At 41.5% G+C, this 16,700-nt stretch overlaps 1 protein-coding gene across 1 annotated transcript; it reads left to right on the forward strand.

The window, feature by feature from the left end:
• ccdc92ba (coiled-coil domain containing 92Ba) lies at positions 1-9,265 on the forward strand. The gene is made up of 4 exons (XM_006802031.3): positions 1-460; positions 717-857; positions 5,697-5,744; positions 8,237-9,265. Exons 2-4 carry the CDS (start codon positions 725-727, stop codon positions 8,968-8,970), a joined length of 915 nt encoding a protein of 304 aa, XP_006802094.2. The 5' UTR covers positions 1-460; positions 717-724; the 3' UTR covers positions 8,971-9,265.
• Positions 9,266-16,700: the final 7,435 nt, after the last annotated feature.

Here is a 16,700-nt window from a genome sequence, read left to right on the forward strand (position 1 = left end):
CTTGTTTTCATCACCGTCTTCAACTCGCTGCTCATCCAGCAGCTCGATGACGCCTCAGTTGGTGGGAGCGGAGGAAAGGTGCGCACGTTAAGAAAAAAAATGGACTGCGCACTTTGCTCGTCGGTTTTCAAAGCAGCTTCATGTTCCTGCTGCTGATGATCGACCCTGCAGATGTTGCAGCAGGGATTGTTTTTGGTGTCGGCGGATCGCGGTGCCATGCGTCGTTTTGCATTTTTACGCACCCATCCAGCCTCCTCCTCCTGCTCTTCTTCCTCTGATCAAACAGCGTCACATGCTGCTGAAAAGCACTTAAACGCTCCAGATAAAATGTCTGGGTGAATGCGGCAGCCCGCAGGATTTGGACCGACGCCGGAGGCCAGCATGCCCGGACCGGAGGACGTATTTATAACGCTAGCAAATCACATTTCTTCACATTTTGGTACTTAACGTCAATTTAAAGGTAAGCAGGGACACTTATATTATCTAATGAAATATAAGTCGAGGTTATCGGTCAGGCTTGATTTTTTTTTTTTTTTTTTTTTTGGTTATCAATGCCTTATTTATAGCTCCAGCATGACCTCAATTCCGAGCGTGCAATTCCCGCTGAAGACAAAGTTACGTGGAGCCGCTGGAGCTCCAAGGCTGTAATCTGAATTTCTAAGTTAGTGTCTGGCAGGAGTAAACGCAGATTCTCTCCCCTTCTCTCGTCTCTTTAGACTCAGCCATGGGCGATGAGAGGAGTTTGTCTCAGCAGATAGAGAGTGTGGAGAGGAGCATGGTGTTCCTCAGGAAGGAGCACCTCTCCATGCTCCATGGTCTTCACCTGGAGATCCTTTCCCTGCAGAAACGATGCACAGGTGAGCGGTTTTCAGCTGCTGTTGCTGCTGTTTTTGAAAGAAAAACCCTAAAAAACTCTACCTGACCCCTACTTCTACTGACGCTAAAAATATATTTAACCACATGGCCTTTAGAGAATCAGCAGGAGTACTTCCTGGCTTCTTAAACCTCCTAAGACCCGAACTCTTTCATGGCATGCATTTTTAATTTCTCTTTGCTATTTGGACTGATTGGGACATGATGAATGTAAAAACAAAGAATTACCAGATTTTTTTTATATATATATGATTTTTGCTTCTGAGAAAAATGAGATCCACATATGAGGACATTTGTTTTAAATTTTGATAGAACAGTGGCAGTATAATGTCCTCGTAAGTGGATATCAGGCCCTTGTAGAGCCCTTGTAAATTTAGTATTTTGGTCTAGACAACCCAAAATGTGATGACCACATATGTGGAAGCCAGGTCCTAGGAGGTTAAATCAGTTTTTCCTCTTGGGTTTCTGCTATATGTTTACTTTAAATGACTTCTGTTACTTTATAGAATATAAGATGTGAGGATACACAATGTCTGAGTGTCCAAGGTGTGTTTAAAAAAAGAAAAAAGAAAACCCCTCCCAAAAAAAGTACAGAGTGGACACTGGAAGGTACATTTGTAATGTACATTTTAATTTTTAATCGTTTGCGGTCTTATGAGTTCATATTTAATTGAAGAATCCTTTTGGCTAATCCTCTTTAGGCATTGCTGGTGTTCTGCAGCTCTTTATTAATCAGCTAAGACCAATCTAATTGACCTTTTACCCTCAGAGAAAGGATTTACTGAGATTTTGGAAAACAGCCTTCTTTGAATGGGGTTTTAACCTCACAATAAACCATCAGAAACTCTGATATTTTCATCCTGTCATTTCCCTGATTTCACTGAATTATAACATTTAATTTTTTTAAGGAGACACATCCACTGAGCTAAAGCCAGTGTGTGTGTGTGTGTGTGTGTGTGTGTGTGTGTGTGTGTCCTCATTGTTCTTCTAATGTGTGTCTGCAGCACCACTCAGTGCCAGACAATGCTTACATGATGATGTCATGCTACAATTCCTGTAGATTGCATCATTTCCTGTTTGGTGCCTAATGGATGGTGCCTTCTTCCATTTAATCAAGCAGCCAGATGCATATGACCACACACACACACACACAGACACACACACACACACAGTCTGGTATTAGCCTTCTTGTGGAGATGTTTTTGTTTATTTCTGGCTAACCATCAACCCTGTTATAGTAATTCTAGCTTAAAAGCCTAAAATAGATCATCATTGGTTGGGACGTGAATCCTGTTATGTGAACAGTTTTTTGTCCCCAGTACACAACCAGCAGCACACATTAGTTAATTGACAGACACAGAAATACACGTGCTTTGTAATGAATCCATAGGTCCTATAGCTTTAGTAATCCATATGAAGAGGATTGCAGGGGGTGGAGGAGGATGGGGGAAGGGCTGGGTCCATTATTTTGTGTTTCTCCCGCACACATGTCACATCTGCTCAGTGCAGCTGCGTGTGGCAATGACACCACCAACAGAGAGAGAGCTGGCCTGCTCTTTGCCATCTCCTCCTCCTCCTTTCCTTTTGTTTCTGTGGGCTCTCCCACTGTAATGTGGGGCTCTTACAGATCGTTTATAGCAGTTTTTATTTATTTTTGGTCCACATGGAGCTTCAGTCATATTTCTGTCAGCTGCAAGGAAACGAAGCCAAACCTGCATAAAGACAGTACAGTGCATTTCTGCCCCCAGAAGTACGTGTACACAAATAAATCATCTTTCCTCAGCAGTTGGTGGCATCGGCCTGCTCTCCTCACTCCAGTTTGGTGTTGCCTTTAATTTCCACATTCCTCAGAGGTTTCTTTGGGATTGCACTCACTAAAAACAATACTTAGCAGCTCCTGTTGCTGCTGAGCATCTTTAAAGCTTCTCACGATGCCGTCGGGCCAGAGTGGAAAATCTGTTTAAAGGTTTTCCATGCAAATGTCTTTTTAAGGCAAAGATCAAACAGTTGTATGTATCTGAACAAGCGAGGAAAAGGAAAGGAGGAGAGCCGTTTGTGTGCGGAGCTGTCGCTTTTTTTGTCCGTGGTCTTTGAATATTTGCTTGTCACGGATTAGTTAGTTTTCTTTGCTGAACGTTTTTATTTGTAACTTGAGGCAGTGAAGAACAGATAGGCTAATGCAGTTTGCAGGACTCAGAGGTGTACCCTGCCAGCTCACTAATAAAGCGTGGAAGGTTACTGCAAGGTTGGGCTGACAGTGTTGTTGTGCACGTTAGTTTAGCCTTTTTTCTTTTTTTTTTCACTGTTCTCACCTCCAAGAGTTTCCTAATCAGCACATAAAGGCGCTTCTCTCTTCATGAGCTACAAGCTGCATCACTATTTGTAAATGAGGTCTTCCTGTCTGGTCTAATGCGTTTTTTGTGCATCCCGGAAATGAGTTGCATTTGTCCTTCCAGATATCTTTCCAACGTTCAAGGTTGAATCGACTAAACAAAAGCCTTGAATGCTCAGTCAGGCTGCAGGAGATAAGACTGACCTACAAAGTGTTGCACACGCTGGATGTTGCAATGTGCTGAGTGACTGATTTTCATTGTGTCAGGAATAATTCTTAGAATTACGCTTATTCTGTGCTCCCCGCTGCTAAATGAATTTCACGGAGTTTCAAGGCTCATGGAAGCTGTGAATGAGGGTGATAACTAGAAAATAAGATGCTTTCGAAGTCACTCACATTTGGGTGCAATCACTGAGTGTGCCTTTCTGGAGCTCCCCTTTTCTTTTTCACACCTACCTTCCTTCCTTCCTTCCTTAACTCCCCCCAACCCTCCACCCTCACACTCCCCCCATCTGTCTTTCTCTCTTCATGCCAGCTGCATGGGTGGGTGTGCTACAGTATGCTGACTGCAGAGGGAAGGAGAGAGGGTGTGACAGAGAGAGAAAGAGGAGAAGAAAGGCTAGGGATAACCAAGCCACATGCACATGATGGCACAGCCTGTTCTGTATGCACTGCAAATTCTTCCATCAAAAAAAAGCCTGAAGTTCACTGCTCATAATTTCTGACTTAAATAAACTCGAATATCTCAAGAGAATAAGAGTTTTTCTGGTCACGGGGGAATTAAATGAAGCACCGCTCTCTGTGTTGTGGTGTGTGCAGAAAAAGGCTGAATGTGGAGATTTTCCTGCTGCAGTCAGGCTGCTGTGGATGACCGTCAAGATGACTGACAGGACCGACACAACCAGCAGTCTGCTCCTCTGCACTCACTTATATGCAGAAATATAGTCCAAAAATCACTGAACGACTGAATACTTCAGTCTGACACATTTGCTTAACATATCAGAAATGCTTTATTTTATCCATCTAAAAATATGCTGCATATCACACTGAGCATCTTTTAACATCACTGCCACTATTCGAGACTGTTGCTCCTGCCTGATATACCCCCAAAAAAGGCATTAATGGCTTGATCATTTGATCAGATGTGTTTTATTGTCCAGAAAAGCTGCAGAGTTTCTAGTGCCTCTAATCTGCTTGCTTTGCTTTTATGGCTCAAGTGAAATGGACTCAAAGGCGAGCGCCTAATGTGAGACATAAAAGCCAGACGAAGCATACAGGAGACACAGATACAACAGTAAGATGCACATCTTCACTCGAGTGCTATACAAGGGGGAAAAAAATAACTATTAAAATAATGTAAAGGTACTTTTAATTATATGATTTTAAGCTGTGGCTTTAAGTTGAAATGATTCTCTCGAACAAAGCACGACAGGATGTTTAGCTTCATCGGATGTTTTATTAATGTGGCACAGCTCACGGGGATTGCATTTTTATTTAAATATATTCTGATTACACTGAGAGTGGCTCCACAGTGTAGTGGTTTACACGTTTGTTTAAGAAGCAAAAGATCCCCGGAGGAGGCACGAAACACTTTTGGGGTTGGATTTGCCAAATCAAGCTTGCAGAGAGATAGCTGGTAAAAAATATATATATATATATAGATATAGATATATATATAGATATATATATAGATATAGATATAAATCATATATAGATATAGATATATATAGATATATATTTAAATAAAAAAAAAATATATATATATAGATATATATAGATATATATATATAGATATATATAGATATATATTTAAATAAAAAAATATATATATATATATATATATATATATATATATATATATATATATATATATATATATATATATATGATTTATATCTATATATATATCTATATCTATATCTATATATATTTTTTACCAGCTATCTCTCTGCAAGCTTGATTTGGCAAATCCAACCCCAAAAGTGTTTCGTGCCTCCTCCGGGGATCTTTTGCTTCTTAAACAAACGTGTAAACCACTACACTGTGGAGCCACTCTCATATATATATATATATATATATATATATATATATATATATATATATATATATATATATATATATATATATATATATATATATATATCTATCAGAAAAGCAGCTTTTTCCACCATACTGATTTCACTCCTATATCCCAAAAATAAGGATAATAAAATAAAATGCTAATATGACAAATGTGTCCTTACACATCCAGACTGTGGCAGTCTCTAGCACTCAGTCTTTGATGTAAAGTTTCAGATTTTGTTTCATAAATTATGCATGAGCTCGCCGAGGATGTACTGCATCGAGCATCTGTTATGTTAACCGCCAGCAGCAGCAGCAACCACAAACTGTCAGCATACAGCTTTAATAAGACTCTGATCGCCTGCGTTTAATCTCTGATTATTTGATTTCTCTCTCTTCCCGCTGTCTTTGTGTCTCTTGCATGTTTCAGAGTTGACGAGCGAGTTGAAGATGAAGCCTCCGGGCAGGAGTCAAATAGGTATGTTTGAGTTCACATCCGCTCCCTTCACAGACTCTTCCTAGTTCTCCTCTCTCTGCCGTGCCTGACTGTGTTCGCGCCTCTTGGATTTTTGTCATCTTTTTTTGGCTTTGAGGACACAAAGACAGCCACATGTTTACATCTCCCCGAGCTAGTTTTCACTCACCCTCCCCATACTCAGCTTTAACCCCCAGATGACCCCTGTCTCTCTCCATGCTTCCACCCTTGCATCCTCCAGGGGACAGATCTTTGTCGGCCACCGCTGCCTCTCTCTTCAGGAGGGAGGAGTCTCTGGTAAAGCCACGTGTGTAAAAAGATGCCACAGCTTCACACGTAAGATGAAGAAACTGTCTCAGCAGCTAAAGCATACCTCGTGAAGGTGGCTCAGTGCAGAAAGAGGCACCATTTTGTCACAGCGAATTGGAGACAGACTCCAGAAAGAGCAGTCAAAAGGCTGTATAAATGTGCGTGTGCTTGTACAGAGTGCGGAAGGCAGGGGGGAGGAGTTGTGCCTGGTTGCATTACTCAGCCATTAGATCCCATCTACTTTATCCAGGGCAGGTTATCCCCCCACTCACGATACATCATGCAGCACAGCCCTGTGTTCTCCTCCTCACCCCGGCAAATTGATCCATCCTCTTTTTTTGTCTTCTGCTCTCCTTTTTTCCTTGAGGTCCCGGTGGGGGTGTCCACTTACAGATTTTGCTGAGAGCGAGAGAGAAGGAGATGTAGGAAACAAGAGAGGAAAAGAAAGGAGAGAAGTAACAAGGGGGAGAGAGGAGGGCAATTAAGGCAAAAGGAAAGGCGGCAGAGTGCAGTCAGCTGCAGACATGGAGGCGTATGGAAGGACGTAAAGTTCACATTAGGTAGTTCTATAGCAGGCGTATGAGTTTAGGTGGGGTGTGGTGATGGGCGAAAGACAAGCCGGTCGGCCTTCAGAGGATCGATCCTGTAAGAAAAATGGAGAAAATAAAGAAATAAATGAGTAACAGAGATGAAACCCAATAAAAGGCCTGTCATAGACAGAGAAATTACATGATACCATAAGCTGTAAGATGTTACCTTTTGGACCCCCAAATTCAAAGCTTTTGTCAGTATATGAAGCAGCTTATTAGGATTTTTCAGGTCGGTTTCCCTCTGGGCAGAAGGGTCAATGCCGGCCTCTGTGGTTATAATCCCCTGCTCCTCCTGCTTCTCCAGCTCAGTGAGCCCTGAGGTAACCGCACTGACTCAGGGCTTTTCATCCATACCTACCTCTCATCCCTGTGGGGAATTTTACTGGAATAAAAAGAGACAAAAGCTCGTCTACAGAGGCAAAAAGGAGAAAAGGCAATGAGCAGTGTGCTGTGTTAAACACGACCTTGGCAGAGAAGGCGTTTAGTAGTAGCCTGAATGAAAGTCTGTGTCTGTGCAGTCTGTTTAAATGTGGGACTGTGTTGTGAGGACAAGCTTTGCATACTGTACAGAATATAAATGCTTATGGAGCAGCATTAGCTCTGCTTTGGTGATAAGAAGTAAAACGCATGAATCAAGCTGTAGCTTCTGTTTTTCTCTAATCCACAAATTCGGCATGTGAGCATCAGTCGGCCTGCTGTGGGCAGGACATATTAAAGATATCAAATATCACAGTAACACACAGATTTTCCCATAATGTGGACCGAACGGCCTCACAAAAGACGACCGTTCATTATCAAACATCAGAATGGAAACGAGGACCATATTAGTTTGATCCACTGACAAAAAAAAGTGATTGATCGAGAATTTTGATTATTTATCAGTCAGAAAATATTTCTCCTTTTATTTTTTAGGTCGGGAGAAAATGTTTTTTTCGCCTGAAAAAATCATTCTGATTATTTTATCACATAAAGAAAAATGGTGGGATGCCCACCCCAGGATGGAAATGAGAGCAGGAGATTGACAGATGGATCTGTGCAGCGTCTGCAGTAATGTGGATGCTGTACCGGTCTCAGCTCAGCTCTGTCTTCATGGTGAAGACGCAGCTGAGCTTCACAGCAAATCTGACGATTTACTGGTCGATCTGCGCTATTATGGCCATCAGCTGTGGGTAGTGACCAAAATAATTAGATTGCTGATGCAAGCAGCAGAAAATGAGATTCCTCTGAAGGGTGTCTGGGCTCCTTAGGGATTGACTGAGGAGCTCGGTCACTCAGAAGTGGCTCAGAGTTAATGCTGCTCCTCCAAATTTAAAGGAGCTGTTTTGGCGCCTCCTAAATGAAGTATTTTGGGCATGGTAAACTGGGAGGAGGCCCTGTGGTAGGAAAAATGGATAATTATGTTATGAGGGAGCACCTCAACAGTTGAGGAGACGGGTGGGACATGGGAGGTCTGGGTGTCTCTACAGCAGAAGATGGATTGATGGATGGTAAAACAGAGGAGAGTATGTTGCATACCAGAGAGGTTTCCATAAATGTGAAACAAACTTTATTCTAAAACTCTACATGTTCATAATTTGCATTTCTGGTCTGCATCAGAATTGCAGGAGGAAGAGGAGCTCTTGGAAGCTCGCAGTCTGGAGGTTGAAAACCGCCTGGCAGAAAAGGAGTGCGCCTTGGGAGAGCTTAGGAAGGAGCTCACTCAGAAAGGGGCTTTGGTGGGAGTTCTCAGAGCCAACCTCAAGCAAAAAGAGCGCCATTTTCTGGAGGAGCTGAAAAGCCGCAGCCACTGTTCGACCGTCCTTAACACGGAGCTGCAGAAACAAACCGAGGCTGCGGCATACCTCTCCTTCCAGCTGCACGCTGCGAGGCAGAAACTGCACCAGCAGCGGATGCAGCAGAGGCAGGGACTGCTTTCCAGGGCCAACAACCAGGGGCTCCAGTACGGTGCTGAGCATAACTCCACAGTTTCTCCACAGATGCTTTCAGGAGCTTCCCCTTCTTCTCCTGTGGTTAAACCAAAACGTAAGAGCGCTAGGGCTTCCTCGAGAGTTGAGCGTTCCCGAGAGTGTGTGCCGATGGAGAAAGTGATGGGCCCTGCAGAGCCCACAGCCATGCCGGACCCTGCTCTCTTCCTCCACCCTCGAAGGCACAGGGCGCGCTCCAGGCACAGTGTGGCACAAAGACAGCCTCCACTGGGCATGGAGAAGGAAGAAGAGGAGGACGATGAAGGGGCAGGGGGTGGGGAAGGGCCAGTGGAGCCCCAAGATGAAGCTGCTAGACTGGTGTCTTCAGCAGCAGCGCCTCCCGCTGCGGAGACGCAAGCAGATTAGTAACTACTGTGACATGTGCATTTCAACTACTGTATCATCTGTCAGACTGTTACTGGTGATAACTGTTGTTCTGCACCTTGAGTGAATCCATACTGAGACTGGTTTTAGCCATTTTATTATATCACACTCACTATACGCTCTTTTTTAAATATGAACTTTGAAGTAACCTTAAATAACTCGCAAAAGTCAGTAAGTGTCACTTTAGGTCAGTCTTTTAAACTAGAAGGAATTGTTTACACTGCTGTCAGATACTCTCTGCATACTGTGGGGCCTTATTTTATGGTAGCCCCCCCCCCCCCCCCCTTCTTGGTTTGAGTTTGACCGTGGTAGCAGTCATTTAGAGTAGACTAGAAGCTGCTGTGGTAGTTGTGTTACCCAGGCAGCTGTGACCTTTAAAGGCCCTTCATAAATCACCCTAGGTGGCTGAGTGTTTGCGTGCGGCACAGCTGAATATATCAGAGGTGGTAGGCACATGAAAAAATGATTGATCCCCAGGAAATTCCTCACTTTGAATAGAAACATACATAGTTTGTTGTTGTTGTTGTTGGGTTTTTTGGGTTTTTTTTTTTTTTACTTCTTTTTGAAAAAATCCATAGCCATGCATCAAAGTCTGGTCTCCCCGGTGTAATCTGAAAAACAGAAGTAATCAGTCCATGCAACGATTTTTAAGGAAACAGGCTTTAAATAACTGTGCACGGTACAAATCACATTTTCACAGCAGACTTTAGATATCTCTGTCAGTTTTACCTGGCATCGAGGCTGTGTCTAAAATGAATATCATGCTCACTCAACAGGCACTAATTGCCAGAGTTACTAAAATGTTGCCCGGCATAGTAAAAAGTACTATCAGTATCCAGAAAGAGATCACAGTGACAAGATTGCCTGTGATATGTTAATATTAAATATGTAATTTTGGGAGTTCCCTTCTCAAGGTGCAAAATATAAGAAGGAGAATGTTTCAATCAAGCACGCACACTAATTTAATAATGCAATTTACTTTTAATTGTGCCGATATTTAACACAGAATAAAAGCAGGTCTTTTTTTTTTTAAACTTGATACTGAAATTGACCGTTCAAAAAGCAGCGCAACTTTTGTAAAGCACGCTATTTTGCCCTTGTTAATAAATCTGGCCCTAAACTCTTCTCTGTAACCAGCAGAATGCCTCTTTGAGAAACACTCCCTAACAGCAGCCTGGTTACGTTTGGGCAACAAAGCTACAAGGCTGGTTTGAGTCAGAGTACACCTGTTTAACAATGTCACCCACATCACAGAAAGCCTGAAGCCAAACTGTTGCCATGTGCAAAGCAGCCAGTCAGTGTTTCAACTAACAACAAAGCGTTTTTCCACAGCCCACCTTCACTGTTCTGGTTAGTGACCAGATCGTGATACACTTTAGAGCAGCGATCCCCAACCCCCGGGCCACAGACCAGTACAGGTCCATGAGTCGTTTGGTACCGGGCCGCGAGAGTCGAGGCTAACCCTAACCCGGTTTTCAGAGTTGTTATCGGTTTTTAGCGTTATTATTATTATTTTTTTTTTTATCGTTTTATCGTTAACTCGGTTTCCCTGTGTGTGTGTGTGTTTTTGTTTTTTTGTTTTTTTTGTACAGGTTTTATTTTGTTGTATTTATCCGCGACACCTTAAAGGCCGGTCTGTGAAAATATTGTCGGACATAAACCGGACACAAATCCGTGGCGCAAAAAAGGTTGGGGACCGCTGTTTTATGCTTTTTGAATTATTTTTGTTGTAAATACAGTTCTAAACAAATTTATTAGATCACCAAAAATTCTGTTCAGGAATGCAAGTAAATTAACATAATTTGGCATCTCAACCAAAAAAATATAATGTGCTTTAATATTGTTTTTATACTTTTTTTTTCTACAGCAGCTGATTTGAAAGTAATAATTGACAACAATAATTATATTGTAGCATAAAAAATGTGCATACAGAATTTTTTTTTTTTTTAATTAGTTACAGATACTGTTCGCTTAGGGCAGCTGAGACATAAACCTTACACTGGGCGGTGGTCTAATACATTTCTTAAGTACTGTATGTAAGGCAAAAGCTCAGTCTACTGCCTCTGCTTGATGAAGGGAGGAGATATCCTTATGTGGTCCTCTCAGGCTCCACCCACCTATTGTCCAAACCTTCTGCTTATGAGAGGCAACCAATCAGAAAAAGGCTGGCTTAAAGGGCAAGGAGCTACAACAGCTTGTTTCAGTCAGTGGATGAGGGCAAGTATAAGATGAAGAAGAATTATTTTGAACTGTGAATCATGCAAATCTAAAGTCCTGAAAGGTACTACAGGTCATTAGACTTGGTTTGTCTACATCAATCTCAGCCAACAGGTTAAAAAAAAAACATTAGAAGAAAACAAAATATTATCACTTACATTACTAAGAAAGCATCACAACTTGTCATTCATTTTTAAATAGCGGTAGCGATACAATGTGAAAATAACTAACTTAATTCCTTTAAGGTACACAGTATATTTTATCAGTGCCTGTCTCTAAAGGAGGAGAGGTCAGCCACATGAAACTTCAGTCTGTATGTTTTAAGAAGTGATGGATTGGAGTGGTGTGCTGCCTCTCCTTTGCAGGGCCTGCTTTGCGTGTAAACAGGCCACATGCTGGTGATAATCAGTTCTGACTCACTGGACTGTGCACTTTACTCAGGTGTGGGTTGTGTACAGAAAACACACACGTACGACGCCTTCTTCGGCATATTTGTGTTTGAGGGTCTTGTGTTGTTTTGTTTCACTTTTTTTTTTTTTTTTTTACCTCAGGAAAAAAAATTAGATTTCTTGATGTGTCTGATGATGTGTCTTACACTGAAGAGCCAGATGATTGTTTTGATGGAATTTCCTTTCACAATTTTTTTAAAAACACATTTAACAAAATCCCAAACTAGCCTTGTGAGTGCACACGGATGCAGTGGCTGTTACCCTCTGTTATCAAAACACATGCATATGGTGGCCCCTAGTGAAACAATGAGCAAACAGCATGAAGCAAGCAGGTGAAATCAACCTTTTATGCTACGGCTTGCATTAACAGCGCCCGTTTATGACTTTACATCATATACACTGCAACTACTGCCTTATAATATATAAGAGGAGTCGTGATGTAATAAACGTGCACACGGACTCAAAGGAAACTACAAGTCTTTACTTAACGGATGGTTTCCTTTTATACAACTCTGGTTGGGGTTTGCATCACAATCCCCAGTCAGATCACAGTTTTTCTCCAACGCTTTCCTTGAGCCATAACCTAACTGAGTAACCGCAGCTTGATGCGAGTCTTCCTGTAAGACTGAATTTGATTGTAAGGATTTTCTTTCACTCCTAAGCCAACGGTTAGCGGCTTAGCATCATGTTTGTAGGACTATTATTAATAAAGCAATATATATTGTATATTTATATATTATGAGTAGGTGAGGTCAGCTGGTGTAAGGACACTTGAGGCGTGAAAATAGTTTCTATCTTTGTAATTTTTCAGCTCACAGTGTTTTCGCTTTATTTTTTTCTGAACTGTCTGATGGATTGTTCCATTTTAAAGTTTTGTCACTGACTCTTTATGAGATGAGTTGCTACGCTAAATGTTAAGGGATTTAATGATATGTTGCACGTGACGCAGCGGTGAGTAAATCGGCATATTCTTATGCCACCTGAGAAGGTCTGGATGCGACCTGAGTGAAGTACACTTTTTCTTTCTTTTGTTTTCTTTTGTTTTGTTTTTTAGCAAAGAAATGCAAACATGACAAGGGTTTCCATTCACCTCTTAGCTGGGAAGCCATTAGCATGACCGTGTGCACTATTCTTCCTCAAGTTTTATGAGATAGTCGGTGATATAAGTGCAAAGCTGTCTTGTCCAAAACAGTTTCTCTGACAGGGAAAACTGAGCTTTAGACTGTTAGACTCCATGAGTTAATCACTGCACCTCCTATCCAGGTAGATTCAACTCTCCATCCACCTGTAATCATCAGTTTAATAGATTTCACAGCAGATGATCCATGCTTTTTATGTAACATCGAAATACTGGCTGCTGTATGCATCTCTGCTACAGTTTTTACAACTCGGAGACTGACAACTTGTTTGTCTGCCTTGAGGGAAAACGCTAATGAGCCAAAGAGGCCCACCACTGAAATTAGCACAAAGACAAACAGTGCGACGCCTAACGAAGATGTCTTTCTTTCAACGAAATCTTCACTGCCTCAGAGCATAGCATACTATATCTCACATCATGCAAACAAACGGTAATGATCTGCACATATCCGCAGAGAACGTCTTCCATCTTTCAAAACACTCATGTGACTCTAATCCTCATATCAGTCGCATGACAGCAGCAGCATCTCTGTCAGTTTTACTCTTCCAGGTCTTTGTGGTGACTCCTGGTTGATTTTCCGTCTTACAGAAGCATTTTCAGGGCACCGTGAAGCATCTCGTTTGATGTGTTATGTGGTTTCTAGCAATAATACCCAACATGCAAAACAGAGATGTTGCTCTGGGTTGTTATTTGCTAATGACTGATTACCGCATATACTGTGTTTGCTTCCTACAGTAATTTACTGTACCCATAACCCAAATAAACTGGAAGGTTGTCGAGTCTGCTTGCTTTGTCAATAAAGTGATTAAATTATTTTGCATTTATGTATTATTATAGTTTCCTTTGATGTGGCTCATCTGGAATGAGCATCAGTGGGTCTGTTACACGGTAAAATATTACTATTAAAATATGTGATTAGTTTCTGTCTCAAAACAATGTGGTAAAACCATCAACCCTTCTCTGCTGCTTGTCCTTTTCAGAATTGAATTCAGGTTGATTTCGCTGAATGCTCAGAAAGTATGCAGGCTAGCCCAACTTTGCATGTGTCAGGTTATGTGTAACATAGTGTCTGTGTCTGCCTGGATGAGCAGGCAGTCTTCCTAGCAGAAAGCAGATACTTTGTGCACTTTATGTATGAACAGACAGTGGCTGTGGCTCAGGAGGAAGAGTGGCTTGTCTACTAACCTGAAGGCCGATCCCTTAGCTCCCCTAGTTCACATGTCAAAGTATCCTTGGACTTATACTGAACCCCGAGTTGACCCTGACACATCATCGGACTGTGACTGTGTGAGATTGTTAGGTTAAAAGTGTGTAACAATAAAAAAAGATTTGCTTACATGAATGTGTGTGTGAACGCAGAATGAGATTTTCAGTAAGAAACAGCTCTGAGGGCTCAAACTGACTGGAAAAACATTTACTAATGCCAGTCCATTTACCTCCCAGGCGAGGTGTTTGGGGCATGTCCTACTGGGAGGTTGTCTCAGGGCAGACCAAGAACTCGCTGGAGCAATTATATCTCTTGACTGGGTTGGGAACAACTCAATGTCACTCAATGGATGAGCTGGAAAAGGTGGCTCGGGTGAGAGGGTTCTCTGCTTAGACTGCTGTCTTTGCGACTCAAACCTGGAAAAGTAATAGAGAATGGATGGATAGATAGATGGATGGATGAATCTCAGTGAGCTGCTGGAAGTGAGGAGCTAGTGTGAGTGTCAAACTGTTAAAGTTCAGCAAAATCAACCTGAATTCACTTCTGTTTTATTGGTGAAGCACCAACAACAGGTGAGATAAAATCCAATGAGTCCCTTTAATCCAGCACCTAAGGACAGATGGGAGATTCTTTTAACGGAAACAAACCTGGTGAAGAGCGGCTATGTGCCTCGACCAGTTGAGTAAGGGTAAAGTGAAAAGAAGGGGATGTAAACAAAAGAAGTATAACATTAAACACTGCGCAGGTTGGAGGGCTTAGAAACGTGTGGTAGGGGAGGCAGATTTACCTTCAGAGAGGTATCTGTCTGGAGAGATTAGAGGAGATGAGAAAGGTGCTCACTCCATCATGGGAGGTCCTCCAGTAGCATGGGGCTATGGTTATCTAATTCAGTTCAAACTACAAGAGTAATTAAAAGGTTTTGAAGTCTAATTTTAAAAGCAGAGAAACGTCCGTCTATTCAACCAAACTGAGCTTGTAACTGCGGTTTAATAACTGACAATTCTTTGCAGAATTGTTTTAATTCAGCCACATTGGAGTTTTCTAGCTTGAAAAACCTCCAATGCCTGTTTAAAGTTATGGCAAAGCATCTCACAGATCTAGCTCCAGACTTAGAGTAGGCCACTCCAAAACCTTCATCATTTTGTTTTAAGCTATTCAGACGTGTACTGGCTGGTGTGTTTCAGATCATTTGCCTGCTAGATAACCCAAGTGTGCTTCAGCTTCAGGGCACAAACTGATAGATGGACATTCTCCTTCAGGATTTAAGAGCAGAATTCATGGTTCTATTAATTATGGCAAGTCAATCAGGTCCTGAAGGAGCAAAGCTGACCTAGACCGTCAGACTACTACCACCATGTTTGACTGTTGGTATGGTGCTCTTTTTATGAAATGCTGTGTTAGTTTTACATCAGATTTAATGGACTTAAAGCTTCCAGAAAGTTCTGCTTTTGTCTCATCAGTCCACAGAGTATTTTTCCAAAAGTCTTGGTGATAATCAAGATGTTTTTTGGCAAATGCGAGACTAGCCTTTTTGTTCTTTTTGATTAGCAGTGGTTTTCTCCTTCGAACTCTCCCATGGATGCCATTTTGCCTCTTTCATATTGTTGAATCATGATCTTGGCCCTTAACTGAGGTCTGCAGTTTTTAGATGTTTTTCTGGGTTCTTCTATTACCTCCTGAATGAGTTGTTGGAGTAACTTTGGTAGGTTGTCCACTCCTGGGAAGGTACACCATTGTTCCACATTTATCCATTTGTGGATGATGGCTCTCATCATCAAGTTTGCTGGAATCCCAAAGCCTTAGAAAAGGCTTTGTAATGCCTTTCCAGATTGATCGATGTCAATGACTTTTGTTCTCAGCTGTTGTTTATTTAGATCATGGGATAATATGTTTTGACACTATTTCGAGTCTTGATTCAACAGTTCAGACAATAATGAGTACAATGACTGGCTACCGACATTGAACTTATTTTTCCACAAACTTTAATCACAGCTAATTTATGATTTTTCTTTTTTGCATCAGGGCAGGTAGGTTTGTACAGCTTTTTAATTTTAACCCTTAAAAATTAAATCTTCATTTGAAAACTGCATGTTATATTTACTTAAGTTATCTTTCTCTAATATTGAAGATTGTTTGATGAAACATTTAAGTATGAAAAATACGCAAAAATAATGTAATCCACCAGTTTTACCCTCAGCATTCTAGTAGATGAGCCTACGGTATCAATTTGAAAATCTTAGATTACATCCTTCTTGAGTCACAAGATTTTCATAAAAGTTGACGTCTGACCTTGAGGTTTACAGCAGAGAGGTAAAACAAAAATTAGGAGAGGGTGAAATATTCGTTTTACAGCACCTAATCCGAATAACTATTAAAATAGTTATTTCAGCTATTGTTCTAACCATTTTGAGGGGATTTTGTGTGAAGGCTTTGCAAAGTACAGCCAATAAAAATGTGGAAGAATGCTTCAAGATATAAAATGCTATGCACTTCCACATAAGAAGAAACACCGGGTCATTAATGTGATTAGGGTTTTAAATCACTCGTGTTTTCCTCTCTCCATCCATGTGTCCATGTTTTCTTTTAGTACAAGAGAAATGAAAAACTGGTGAGTGCGCACGAATTGTCGCGTGTAGCTTTCCGTAGCGCCACGCGGAGCAGGTGGGGAGGTGCAACGCAAAGGCAAAGAGGTCAAGAGGAG

The sequence above is a fragment of the Neolamprologus brichardi genome, chromosome 14 (genome assembly GCF_056152115.1).
Source record: "Neolamprologus brichardi isolate AB-2024 chromosome 14, ASM5615211v1, whole genome shotgun sequence".
NCBI classification, from domain to species: domain Eukaryota; kingdom Metazoa; phylum Chordata; class Actinopteri; order Cichliformes; family Cichlidae; genus Neolamprologus; species Neolamprologus brichardi.